Source organism: Myotis davidii, unplaced genomic scaffold, assembly GCF_000327345.1.
Source record: "Myotis davidii unplaced genomic scaffold, ASM32734v1 scaffold172, whole genome shotgun sequence".
NCBI lineage: Eukaryota > Metazoa > Chordata > Mammalia > Chiroptera > Vespertilionidae > Myotis > Myotis davidii.
In genome coordinates this window covers 235,498-250,145 of record NW_006284343.1, presented here as the reverse complement: position 1 = coordinate 250,145, position 14,648 = coordinate 235,498, and the positions used below count along the sequence as shown (strand labels likewise).

The following is a 14,648-nucleotide window of genomic DNA, read 5'->3' as shown; positions in this document are numbered from 1 at the left end:
AGGGAGGGAGGGAGGGAGGGAGGGAGGCTTTTGGGGGAAAGGATGCCCTGCATTTGGTGCACTCTTACTCTTACTCTATTTCCTTTCCATTAGAGTACTTTCCCTTCCACTGGATTTTAAAGATTTCGTCTGTGGGTCCTCAAAGGGAAGATAATGCCTGGCTTAGCTACACTGAATAGGGGTGCATTCTATGAAACAAGGCAAGAGTCTAGTCAGAATCAACCACAGCGCAATACACATCACAAGAATCATAGGGGAAATTATTTATCTGAAGAAATTTGGTAATTAAGTGAATTAGAAACTAAAATAACTAGCTTCATGCTTTAAAAAAAATTGCAGTAAACCTGAATTTGTAAAACATGTTTTTAAGCATAAAAGTCTTCAGTGACTGACTACTTTCCTACCCTGGGGGTTGGCAAGCAAAGGGAGGGTAAGATCCAATTTCTCCCTGGCTTGGAGGCTGAGAGTCATGCTCAACTGCGCGCACCAGCAAAAAAGTCAGATCCGTGATCCATGATTTTTTATAAGGTTGCCAACCTCTAAGAGGTTTGCTTTAACATACTCAAAAAGGTCGCTGAAAACAAAAATACAAAAGGTCCTGGTGACTTTAGCAAGAAGAGATCGGGTGGCAAAGTAGGGAGAGAAGCCAGACTGCAGACACCAGAGATGTGTGGGCACCGGGAAAACGCAGGACAGACTCAGCGGCAACACACTTGGAATTTGAAGGAAACAACACACGCACAGAAGTGGAAACATTCTAGAAAGGCAACAGATGTAAATAAAACGTCTTTTTTTTCTTTCTGAATCTGGGTGATACTGCGCATTTTTAAATGCAAGTATTCCAATAATGGGGTGAAAGCCAGGCAGGAATCTGGGGGCAGCAGCAGAATGACAGCGCTATTAACACAAAAACTCAACAGAGTTGACACAACTTGTGAGGTTGGGCCACCTAAGTCCAAAGTTTTGGAGGAAAATAGAGATAACTATAGAGTTAAGATTTGTCCTGGGATGTGGTTCTCAAACTTCAGGGTCATATAAATGTCCTGGGGTATTTGTTTAATAGACTGTGGTCCTACCCCCTGGGATTCTGATTCAGTAGTATGTCTAGAGCAGGTCCTATGCATGTGCATGTTGAAAAAGAAGCGGGGAAAAAGTAGGGAGGAAGAGAGGGAAGGAAAAAGGAAGGAAGGAAGTTAATTATAACTTTTTTAGAAGGAGCCCTGGTATTCCAGTGTAAAAGTGTTATAGGTAGTAACGGGACCACAATATGAGACCAGCCAAGAGCAGTAATTCTCAAACTTTATAATGTGCATACGATTCCTCTAGGGCTTGGTAATTTCCTGTGGTTGGTGGCTGTCATGTGCATTGCACAATATTTAGTAACATATCTGATATTTAGTAATATATTGACCTCTCCCCACTAGATGCTGGTAGCAACCCCACCCCTTTGTGACAACCAAAATATGTCCTTAGACATTGCCTGATATACTCTTGGGCAGGGGTGGGCAAACTTTTTGACTCGAGGGCCACAATGGGTTCTTAAACTGGACCAGAGGGCCGGAACAAAAGCATGGATGGAGTGTTTGTGTGAACTGATATAAATTCAAAGTAAACATCATTACATAAAAGGGTACGGTCTTTTTTTTTTTTAGTTTTATTCATTTCAAACGGGCCGGATCCGGCCCGCGGGCCGTAGTTTGCCCACGGCTGCTCTAGGGAGTAGCAGCTCTCCCCGTTGAAACTCACTGAGTTAGAGGAGTATCCCAAGGGCAAAAGAAGGTGCTTTTGACTTTGCAATGATCAATCCTATTGAATTTTCATACTGAAAAATCCAATGATGACATACCTTTCACTTCTATCATTTTCTACTTCATTCATTCTGACTTCTATTGACACAATTCTGTATAAGAAAAGGAAAAGGCATGGGAAAGGAGAAGAACGTAATCTAATAATGTAAAAAAAAATCCCACAAGAGTTTAAGCTAAGATAGAAGGCAAAGGACTGGGAGCTACTGGTGTTATAATGGGTGTAATGTCATCAATTCTCTCCTTCTGAAGAATATGAATAGAGCACTGGGATTGTGGAAGGGATAATAATACTAAATGTTCCATTCGATCTCCCATATTTCCCAGCCCTCCTTGCTCTTAGAGTAACCCATGTGATCCCTCTGGCCAGTGAAATATGTCACCTGCAGCCTGAGGCAGTGAGAAGCTCAGTGCTGTTCCCCAATCTGTCTTTGTCACACAGACTGAGTAGGCCATGTGCGCCTAATGGTGCAACCACACAATGGCAGAGCCTCTATCACAGTGGTTCTCAACCTTCTTAATGCCGCGACCCTTTAATACAGTGCCTCATGTTGTGGTGACTCCCAATTTCATTGTTACAAATTGAACATAATTAAAGCATAGTGATTAATCACAAAAACAATATGTAATTATATATGTGTTCTCCAATGGTCTTAGGCGACCCCTGTGAAAGGGTTATTTGACCCCCAAAGGGGTCGCGACCAACAGGTTGAGAACCGCTGCTCTATCAGGTTGGGTCACTGAGTCACTGAGTGGAGTAGGTTTCCCTGCTGATTCATTTGGGACATCAAATGAGATTTGGGGGTTAGGGGTGTTAACCCAGTCTAACCTAATAGTGAGAATAGTAACCCCACTTCAATGAAAGAACAACTAAAGTCCTCGGAATTTATAACCCAATTTTTCTTCATCAAATTATCCATTGCCAAAATTACTTTAAATTTGTATAAATGGACAAGAGAAGGAACTTTGAGGCCACACTTCCCCACAACAGAGGAATGCTGAACCAACTAAAATCTCATGAAAATTAGTGTTTTATTGCAATCTAATCAGAAGTCTAATGCTTAATTTAGTTATCACATTTAATAATCATTACAACAATGTTACAAATTAGATATTAAGGCAAACACAGTTGGCTGCCCACTCAATATGCTAACAAAATCGCAGTGTTGTTCAGAAAATAGGTGCCAATGGTGGACCCCTACACCAACCTTAGGAAATGAAACGTTGTTGATCAGCTAATGCCTGGCACACCCCCCTAGATCTAATAGTGGTTTCTACATTTTCACAGGGTTCAGAAAAGAAAAAGAAGGACATGGCCCAGAGAACACATGTGGCCCACAAAGCCCAAAATATTCACCTGTGCTGAGCCAGCTCAGCCAAGGGTTCACAAGCCTGAGCGAGGGCGGCGAATGGATGAAGAAATGACAAAGAGAATAAGCTGGGTCTAGGTGCATCTTCCCGTGCCTGGCTGAGGCCACAGAGAGTGACCCAGAGGCAAGTGGCTTTGCCAACAGGTCAGTCCGAGGCTTAACCCTATAGCTGCGCCCTACATTCACCATCAGATTTTTTAAGAAGTTTGCTAACCCCTGGTGTATGCCAGCCACAGTAACCCCTTTAAGAGTTTAAGGGTGAACAAGTTATGTAGCTTTGGGCTCTAGGCTTGAAACCTGAGGGGGGGAGCTCCTGGAAGCTTTTCCTTCCTGATTAAACTAATAAGACCCAGGGGGAGAAATGCCCCCTTCTTTGTCTGCCTCTTGCTGTTGTCATGTGACCAGGAAGAAACAGTCAAGGGAACCAGAAAGCAAATCAGATACTATGCGAAGCCAGGGCATGGCTGAATTACTGAATTAACCAGCCCTGGAACAGTGATGCATCTCCAGGTATCTTCGCAGAGAAGGTAAAAATACCCCTGTTGTTGCAACTACTTTTGTTGGGTCTTCAGTTACTTAGAGTGGACAAAATCCTATTGACTTTCCATCACCATGCAATAAACAAAGCAACTCTCGCATGTCTACCATGATGGAAGCTGAGAAGCTGTAGTAGGCATTAGACCCTTTGCTCCTGGCTGGAAACTGTTCACAACATTGTAGGCCACCTTCCACATGGCCCTAGGAAGTCATGATTCTCTTAACTCTTGCTTCAGAAAGAAAGCACTAAATCTTCCAAATTCAGCCTTGGACATGAAATGCTTGAGCAACCCCAGCACCACAGGTTAGAATCTTTCATTTGTAAGATGACAAAAACACTGTTGGTCCCCAGTGTGGGGTGTGCAGGAGGCAGCCAATCAATGATTCTCTCCATCATTGATGTTTCTATCTCTTTCTCCTTCCCTTCCTCTCTGTATTAAATAAAAATATATTTTTAAAAAAGTTCCTTGAATTTATCTTTTGCATGGCCCTCTATCTCCCTACATGAAACAAACAAAAAAATATCACCTTTAGTTTTGCCAATTAGGTTCTCTTCAAGTAATGTCATCAAATATGTAGACGCCCCTGACAATGTTCGAAGGTTACTCCCTCTAGTCCAGTGGTTATCAACCTTCCTAATGCCGCCACCCTTTAATACAGTTCCTCATGTTGTGGTGACCCCCAACCATAAAATTATTTTCGTTGCTACTTCATAACTGTAATTTTGCTACTGTTATGAATCGTAATGTAAATATCTGATCTGCAGGATGTATTTTCATTGTTACAAATTGAACATAATTAAAGCATAGTGATTAATCACAAAAACAATATGTAATTATAGATGTGTTTTCCGATGGTCTTAGGCGACCCCTGTGAAAGGATCGTTCGACCCCCAAAGGGGTCATGACCCACAGGTTGAGGACCGCTGTTCTAGACTGAGGCGGAACATCTGTCCTGATCACTTACTCTATTAAGACTGGCTTCTGTGGGTAATGATTTAATCACTGGAACATGGAAGCTGTCACCATGCTCAAAGGCTGTCACTGGACTCATTGATGAAAAAAGCCCTTCTGGCCAGAAATACAGATATCAGCCCAGTCACAATAGCTTCCTGATATTTCTTTTATTGCTTCTACCAAACCACAGCAAACAATTTCTATAGTGTTGCTGGGAAATAAATTTGTCTGAATACAGCCCTTAAAATCTGAAGCATTTTATATTATGTTATTATAATATAATAATACAAATGCAATAGTTATAACCTGCAGTCCCTAAACAGTTACCTGCACAGGTCAGTACATTTCCCTCTTTATTTTAGCATCCAAAGCTAGTGCTGAGGACATTTTTTTTTTTTTTGGTCCTTTAAATCCAAGGTAGTGGTTCCTAACCTTGGCTGCACCCTGGAGTCCCCAGGGACCTTTAAAATATAATGATGCGCGGTCCTATCCCTAGAGTCCTGATTAATAGCTCTAAATGCAGCAGGCCCATCGGGATGTCTAAAAGTTCCCCCAGGTAATTCTAATTTACATTCAGGCTGAGAACCACTGGCCCAAGGTCAATGGCAAATAGAAGAAAATGTAATTAAAGAGCTACACCCAAGAGGAAAGCCACCAATTTGGATTTACAGAGATCTAAGAGAAAGGACTAAGAAAGGTTCCTCCCACTACATATTTAACACTTCTAAAAATAACAGAAATCAATTATTATAAACCAATCAATAGCTGTGATATTTATTTGCTTATAAAAGTTCTTCTCTTCTCTGTCCATCAGTAAAGTACTGTCTCCACTTTAACCATCTGGAACTTGATCATGGACTCAATTCCAAGATTCCCAGGGCAGGAACAGAGAAAGAAGGCTTCTTACACTTCCTTTACTCCTAATAGCATATCAACTCTGGCACTACTGACATTTGGGGCTTGATATTATTTTATTGGAGGGGGCATGTCCTGTGCATTATAGGATGCTTGGCAGCACCTCTGACATCTACCAATGAGAGGCCAGGAGCATATGCACAGACACCCCCACATACCCCAGTTATGACAACCAAAATGTTTCCTGACACTGGGAGCAGCCCCTGCCCCGAGTTAAGAACCGCTGCCTTAGAAGAACCCGTGCCATGGACCCTACCTTCCACTTCCCCGTCCCTACCTCCTCCATCCCCGTGGCTGCTGCTTTACTGTAGGCCTTCATCATCTTTAACGTGGACTTCTAGAATCCTCTCCCAGCTATTCTCCCAGCCTCCCACCTCCCACCGCCCATGGAGCTCATATGTCCTCTGAACTGCAGCAGAGTGATGTGGATGATGGGGTGCAGCACCCAGAATGGCCTCAGTCCTGAGGCACTCCCTCCCCTATTTGCTGAGCCTTCTCCAGTGGAAGAGAGCCACTTCACTGTGGTTATGTACCCACCACAGGGGCCGCCTTCATCCAGTGACTGCAGGTGTATCAGGGCCTGGCTGGCCCCTGTGCCTCTGGGCGGAACCGTTCCAGCTCCAAAGCATCCCTGGGGGACCAGCCTTACAGCAGCTTTGTCATTCAACTCTTCCTTCTGTCCAATCCTGTTTCCTTTGCTTTCCCTTAAATGCTATCCCTCAAAACACTCCCCAGTGTCTGCCTTGCTTGGTCTGTTTCCTCAGGGACAAGAGCAAAGACACAGAGTTGCCTTACTAAGTTACAAATCTCATCATACTGTTCCCCTGCCAGCCAGTCTGCACTGGTTCCATCCGGCCTACACAGAAGGACCCTAAAGAGTAATGACCGAGTGGCATACAACTGCATGACAATCAGTTGAGTGCTGGAAAAGCAACTCTGGGAGGAGAGGGGAGCCTGATATGTAGCATTTGCTGATCCCATGGTGTAAATATTTCCACCACTGTCAATTTCAAGCGACCAACAGTTAAACAACCCGCTTGCAAAACTACTGGCTAGTTAATAAATGGCTCTCTCTCATGAGCCAGACACGAGCCAGCTCCAGCAGACCGCTGATAACCCCTGACCACCCGCTACTGTTAATGCTCATTGTTCTCCCTCATGCATACTTCTCAGCCGCGGCAGATTCTTGTAATTCTCTGACCACCAGGATGCCTGGAGGTTCTGTGCTCTTATTCATGTTGTTTTCTGTCTCGAATACGCTTCCTTTCCCTGTCTGACTCATGCAAACCTACTCAACACTTTGGATTCAGCTCCAATAAAATCTCTTCCCTCAACATTTTCAAGATGCACCCCTGCCCATCCCTTTTCACACACAGGCTCAATGGAACCCTCTTGCTTTTGTGTCTACAAGTACCCAAAATACTTTCTTAGCATAGTGCTGCTATTACATTTTAGTGTGTGTGTGTGTCTACAAAACTGTACTTCTAGACTAAAACTACATTGAGGGTAGGATCCTATTTAGATTTTTCTGGCATGTAATATGGTCACAAAATGTGTTTTTTTTGAATTAAAAAAACAAACAAACTGGCCTCGCTACATAGCTCAACTTTATCATGAAATACAGCTCTTAAAAAGAAAAATACTTCAAGGAAAAATACTCTTATTACCTCAAATATGATAGCAGTTTGATCCCCTGCTTCCCAACTGCAGAATGTTCAGAGAGGCAAGGCATGGGCAAAGGCTGGGCCAGGGCCTGGCCTCTGAATCTTCCTCCCAAACCCAAGCCTTGAAACAGAGCCAGGGCAGAGGAGCACTGGAAACGAGAGCGCCCTCTGCGGTCCCAAGGAGATGGGCAGGCGGACCGACTGCTTTACCTCCTGGCCAGCAACCTGGAGATCAACCTTCCAGATGTTTCCACTGCCTCAGACTCTCAGTCAACCAAGTGCTTACTGTGCTTCAGATTTAAATCAAGCCACACATACTCACTCAGTGCCTACTCCCTGCAAGCTGCTGTACCTTTAAAATAAGGACAGAAATGACAACCAACCACCCAGGAGAGTCTGAGGAATAATAATAATCAGCCTTGATTATAAGTCAAAAATAAAAATGTACTCCGCCCTCAAAAAAAAAATCTCCACAAACCAAAAATAATACTAAACTCTTATATACCACCTGCTTGCTTTATACCACTCTCTGCTAGAGGGCTTACATATATTAACTATATATGTATACTTTATATACTATATCTTATATGTAATGTTATTATATATAATAGCATATATGTCATGTATTATAATAATATAATAATATAATGCAATATGATATAAATGCAATATGATATAATGTAAGTCCTTTTATATTTGACATAATGTTTTATATATATGTAAATAAACTATATTATATAACAGAATCTTCACATCAGCACCTATGACTCGGGTACTAGTATTATCCCTCTTTTACAGATTAAGAAACCAAGATGTTAAGTAACTCGCCCAAGGCTAATTAGGGGAAGAGCCAGGATTTGAACCCAGGCAGCCTGGCTCCACAATCCATGCTCTTAATCAAACCAAGAGGAGGAGAAAAACCGGCTCCTTTGTAACTTTCGCCACTGTCATCAAAAGATTGGCGATGTCCCTTTCAAAGCCTGCGAACTGGGAGTGGCAACCTTTGCCCTGGGCCTTAGCACAGCACGCATGACCGATCACCCGCGACAGCTACCAGCACCTCGGCTGTCAGGGGAGCCTTTCTTCTAGCAAAGTCGCCATGTGGCAAAGCCCTGAACCCCAGGACGGAAGAGAGGAGAGAAAGCACCTCTGCAGCCAGCCATGCAAACACACGCTCTGAGCAATGCTGCAAAGAGCCAAGGTGAGGCAGAGAACCAACAGGACATCCGGGCCCTGCAGACAGTCCGCTCACTGACCAGAATGCAGGAGCCTCTGGTTACCCGGGGATGGCTGAAGAAGGAAGCCACTGGGGTCAAGAGGGGAGATGTGCCCGGGGGGACAAGCCAAAGGAAAACACAATGGGGAACGGAAAGGGCCTTGGCTGGTGGTGGCTGCAACTGGGAGTGTGGCCAGAACGGTGACACTGAGCCTATGAAGTAGAGGGACAGCCCCCGGAGGCCTGAGAGGTGCCCAGCACAGCTGGGACAGTGAGGCCCAGCACCTTAGCAACCTCTCGTGAGCTCTCCGTGCATGCAGACCAACATGGTCATGTTTCTTAAATAAGAAGTTAAGATTCCCATGAAGTGATGAGAAAGCACCTTTGAGAATCTTGAGAAAGACAGGGTTCAATTAGGCCGCAGTGCTTAGAGGATTAAGCTTTATTACAGAGCTAAATAACTGAGCCATTGCTTGATTTCAGTCCTGGGCAGATACCTTAGAAGGAGCAAGACAAATGAGAGACCTGCTGCAATGATATCTAGGTGGCTTTGTCTCCCTGTTTCAATCCTAGGCCGACGGACCGATCTCCCCTCATCCTCACCCCAAGCATGGGGTTATCCTCTTTCTGCAGCCTTCCAGATGCAATCTCTCAATTTCGAATTGAAAGGACCCTGTCTGCCAACTGCCCTCAATAGTCTGGCAGGTCTGCACTCCCCTGCACACAGACCCATCTCTTCCTCAGCAAGTCTCCCAGCCTGACTCCCCGCTAGGGATCCCTGTCCCTTGCCTGCTGCTCACCTCCCTGATGCCTTTCTTAACTGAATTCTCTCTGGTCCGCCAATGCTCACCCTTCCGAATGCCCCTATGGCCCCACATGAAATCACTGCTCTAATTCCTCCTCTCCTCATCTCCTACCTCTTCTTATCCCAGTTTGCTAAACTGCCTCGCAGGAATCAAATTCCATTTCCCAAACCCACCTTTACCTACGGCTACTTTGTAGGTAGGAAACAAAGATTACAATAAAATATGTAGTTATATAAATTGCGCATGTCCTCAAACCTGCTGAAAGTATCCAATTCAACGAACTTCTTCACAGAATTACATAATTCAGCATCCTTTTACAACATCATTGCAAAGTCTAGCCATTGTGCTTTCAAGCACCCATTCCCCAATAAACTCAAAACATAGTCCTTGTACGAATGGTGCTGGAGGAGGTGGAGGCTGGCTGGTGTTGGAGGGGAGAAGTGAAAGTGCCCTGAAGGCAGAGGGTGGGAGGCAATCAGGGTGAGTGGCTCTGGAGAGCCCCTGATCTGAGTTTGCATTCCCCACCCTGCTATTAACAAGTTCCATGACCTCAAATAAAATGACTCAACCTCCCTGAGCTTGGGTTTCCTCACCTGCAGAAGGCAGAAAACAACACCTACCTGGTAGGTGAGTGGTGAAGCAATGAGCTCACACACACGGGGAGAGCTGGCACCTAGCAGATTAAACACTAGTGGAGAAACTGAGGCACAGAGAGTCGTTTGGCTCAGCCTGTCCAGCGACTACTGGTTTAGCCCATGGAACACGTTCCTGCATCCAGCAATTCAATCTCCAAGCACTTAGTATAGTTTAGGCTTCCCGTGCGGCACTCAAAACACTTGTTGGCTAATGTAAATCTAGACTGCACCCTTTATTCTGTTCTCACTCCCCGGGAAAATGCAGAGTCCTGTAGCTTAACAGTCAACCATCAATTACTGGCTCGATTATATAAACTTGATATTAATGGAAACAGCCCAGTTTCCATTAATCGTCACAAGACACTAAACTTTAGTGTCTAAAGCAATGAAAGCTAACATAGCACTAAAGGAGGCAGCAGCTGGTAAGACAACATGCTGTATACCCAAAATACCTTTGTTGCAGGGTAAAAAATAAATAGTTCTTTTTCTTGCTTAAACTCTTAACTCTTTAGGTGTGTGTCCACCTATTTGCTTTCTTGTGCAAAGTGACATATGTATTTTAATGACTTGAAATAAACTTGAACTAAAGTTGAGACTGATCCATCTGAAACTGAACTTCATAGTAGTATAAATATCTCAAAATAAGGAAGAGATACCTTCACGGAGTTGACTTTTTTCAAGCCAGAGTATAGAAATGCAACATATCCCTCATCCAAATGACCACCCATGAATAATAAAGCAACTGTGTATGTCCTACCAACCCAATTGTTATGCATCAAATCGAGCGTTGTTTTAATACTCCTTATGGTCCTCAGGCATTTACAGACAATTCATTTGTTACCCAAAGAAAAGGGAATTCTTATAGGGAAAGGCCCGTGGTATAAGTGAAAATACTGAAAGGGAAATGGGAGACCCAAGTCCTGGCCTCATCAACAAGCTACTTCATTTACATGTGCAACAATCTTCCCTTCTGCAAAACAAGAATAACTGTTCTACTGCCTCAAGTCCCTGGTGAGGATAAAACAAACTTTGACCTATGATTTGATCTACAGTTACTGAAAAGTGTTCACAGATCCAGGCACTGCATCCCCACTTAAAATTTCAGATTTGTTACGTGGACTGGAATTAGCTCCTGACAGACCTAGCTAAGGCTGAGCCAGCCCTTTTGCTTTTGAGGTCAGTAAGTAATCTAAGACTTGAGAGTTTTCTCTCTGCTGCTTAACTTCCCCGAGTCGAGTTTCCTTCCTCTATCTCGGAGAGTTGGGAAAATCTTTTCTTGGGGCAAATGCACCTTGGATTTCCCATAAGTCTCCAGCTAAAGAAAGCTGGTGGCATGCACCTGATGGCCGGCTTACAGGTGGCAGTGGACATCTGTCACGCATTTGGCCTCTGTCCCTTTCCTATGTTTGGAGAGTCCCTCACCTCGTGAGGCAGAGTCAGCCACCCATTATAGAAGCAAAGTGCTGAAGACTCACATTCCCAGCACCCTTTGCACTGGAGGAACAGGCCCAGGGCAAGCACTGCAGACCCGACCGAGATCAGTCCCCCAGGATGTACACAGGCAGGGACAGCACAGGAGCCATTTCGGCACCTGACAATGGTAGGGGCAGCTCCATCCAGTTAGGGGGAGCTTTACTGGCAGCAGTTCCCATGGCGACCACACTGCATGCCCCGCAATGGTGGTACAAGCTGCAGGCTGCCTACCTGTGCCCACTGGTGGTAGCAGTGGCCTCTGCACGCGCCCCCTTTTTGCGTGTATTTTGAGACTTTGTTCCAGCTCTGTTTTCTCTGATTCTAGTTCTCCGGCCCTCTGGCAGCTCTTAGGAGCGACCCCAAATCCTTTCCATGGATTCCTTCAATCCCAAGATGAGCATGAATCAATCTCTATACCTTTGGACAACAAATTCTCATTGATTAAGAAATCATTCTCAAGGCTAGAGATCAAACCAAGATCAGCGTGGCGCCCTGCTCCATCCAGAAACTTCCCAATGAGGAGCCACTAAACCTCATGACCCTATTCAACCTTTCCATTCACAATGCATATCACACAGCAAGCGCAGACAGGGACAGAAAAGGGAAAAACACCGGAAAGTAACCAAATTGTACTTCCATGGCACAGAGAGACAAATTAGACTTTAGTGATCTAGTTTAAGGTTAGATTACTGAACAATGTTTTCGGGCCAAGTCTATTCAGAATTTTCATAGAAATAGAATAGGTACTAAGAGAGGAGCAAGGACATTTTAGTCAGAAAGAACATCTGAATTTGTGTTACACCATCCCCTCCTCTCCTCCAATGCCCTATGAACAATGCATCCCATACACATCCCAGTTGTACCAGAAGCTTACATACCACACAGGACATGCATGTCCACGCCTCCTTTGCTTTTCCTATATTCTTCACTCTGACTGAAATGTGTTCCCTTGGATGGTGAACTTTTATTCATCCTTCAAAACCCAGCTCCAATGTCATTTCCATTGTGAAGCCTTCCTAATGCCCCCTAAATGAATCACTACTGCCTTTGCGTCATTGGAACTTCGACTATAGCCATGAGAGCACCCTCTTTTTAGAGTGTTAGTCATCCTTCCCTCCCCCCTCCCCAGTAGTGAGCACACAGGACAAGTGAATGTCCTGACCAGGGCGGGGATTAGGTTAAAGCAGCACTCACTCTCAAGTGCAAGTGCATAAAGCCAGTACTTACTATCTTTGTTTCTTAATTCAGATCCTATCATAGAATACTAAGCACTCAGACCCTTGTCCACTGAATGGTGAATAGCACAAGAAAAGCGTATAGGATTCGGAGAATGTTTGCATGATATAGAGAAGGCAGTGTTGGACAAACAAGATGAATAACCATACTAAAGACACTTAGCCTAGCCAAGGGGGAAGCAGGACACGGTGCCTTTCTCTGCCAGTCTAGGGCTCTGTGACTCCCAAGTTCAAAGGAAGTTCATAAAGGAAGAGATCAGGACAGGAGGGATCGGTCCCAGGAGATGCTAGCCCTTGAGCTGGTCCCTGATACACAGGCAGGACTGGAAAGGAAGAAGGGATGAATGGTCAATCTAAGAATAGGCACCAAGTATGGGAGGGGTAAGACTTGTGAAAGGGAGAAAGATGAGAGGGTGACTAGAGAAGAGAATGCATGTTAGGGGTAAAAATATGCTGAGTAGAAATTGGACGGGTTGGGTGGAAAGAGAACAAAACACCCTAGAAAACCAAGCAGTGTAATTCTGGAGCTTGGGACTGAGCAACAGGATAGAAAATACTGTTTTGTAATAATAGTTAGAAAACCAAGAGCTACAATTCCGTAGTATCTATCTGGTGCCAGGCTATCTATTAGGAATAACATGTAAGTGAGTGTAGCGGAGGGTGTGGTTCCAAAATCAAACCAAAACAACAAACAAAACACTAGGCCCAGGCAAATGAAGGCAGCATGGTGAACTGAAGACTAGCCCTTGTGCCCATATACTCATTTGGTGCCTTTCCCAGTCCCACAGCCATTGGTAGACTTGGCTTTACAAGAAGTCAGATATTCATGAATATGTTAATTCAGTGGCACTAAAAAAAGTCCTCTACCCCCTTGGAAACGTTTCTCCATCCCCGAGCGTTCATTAGAAATGTGTTACTTTATTTTTAGGCTGTTTCCTATGTAACAGTGCAAATTCCCCTGGATGAATTTTTAATTTAAGTTCTATTCGCTACATTTATACGTAATTTCTCAACGACTTTTTAATCTGTTGTTTAGGTGCTAGATTTTGACAGAAACTACAAAGAGGGGGGAAGTGGGATCTATCCACAGAGTGGAATGCTATTCAGCCATAAGATAGGAAGGAAGTACTGACACCTGCTACAAACACGGATGCTCAGTGAAAGAAGCCGGGCCGGACACAAATGGCCACACACTGCAGGCTTCCCCTCAGAGGAAATGTCTAGGGCAGGCAAATCCAAGACAGAAAGCAGATTTGTGGTTGCCAGGGGCTGGGAGGGTGGGGGATGGGGAGTGACTGCTTTCCATCTGGGGTGATAAAAATGCTCTGAAACTAGAGTGGTGATGGTTGCACAACCTCATGAATGTACTGAAAACCACAGAAGAGGATGCTTGAAAATGATTTAAATCATAAACTCTATATTGTGTATATTTCACCCCAATAAAAAAATACAGGAGATGCATGAGGATTCTGCAGGTGTGATAAGAAATTTTCATTTGAGCCCGACCGGTGTGACTCAGTGGTTGAGAATCTACCTATGAACCAGGAGGTCATGGTTCGATTCCTGAACAGGGCACATGCCCAAGTTGCAGGCTTGATCCCCAATGGGGGTGTGCAAGAGGTAGCCAATCAATGACTCTCACCATTGATGTTTCTATCTCTCTCTCTCTCCCTTCCTCTCTGAAATTATATATATATCCTATATAATAAAGAGGTAATATGCAAATTTCCCATCACTCCAACACACAAGATGGCCACCCCCATGTGGTCAAAGATGGCTGCCCCATGTGGACACAGATGGCCTGCAGGGGAGGGTAGCTGGGGACGACCAGGCCATCAGGGGAGGACAGTTGGGAGTGACCAGGTCTGCAGGGGAGGGCAGTTGGGAACTCCACACTGTTTTCCATAGTGATTGTATATTCAATAAAATAATGTGGGGATAAGTAGACAGATGCATACAAAAATATAAAAATGAAATAAAACTAGACCACCAACTTATACCCCTAACCACTCTGCCTGCTGGTCTGCTCGCCTCCA

The 14,648-nt window shown here is 44.4% G+C and overlaps 1 protein-coding gene across 2 annotated transcripts in view; it reads right to left on the bottom strand.

Moving 5' to 3' along the window:
- Positions 1-14,648, bottom strand: part of MAP2K6 (mitogen-activated protein kinase kinase 6) — a 95,910-nt gene that overhangs the window by 56,923 nt on the left and 24,339 nt on the right. The window contains exon 1 of one of the 2 annotated variants that reach the window (XM_006754585.2): positions 1,847-1,903. The exons of the other annotated variant lie outside the window; for it this stretch is intronic. Within the exon in view, the coding sequence (XP_006754648.1) occupies positions 1,847-1,862 (16 nt within the window). The 5' untranslated portion in view covers positions 1,863-1,903. Of the gene's footprint in view, positions 1-1,846; positions 1,904-14,648 lie in introns of those variants that run through there. 2 annotated transcript variants of the gene reach the window in all.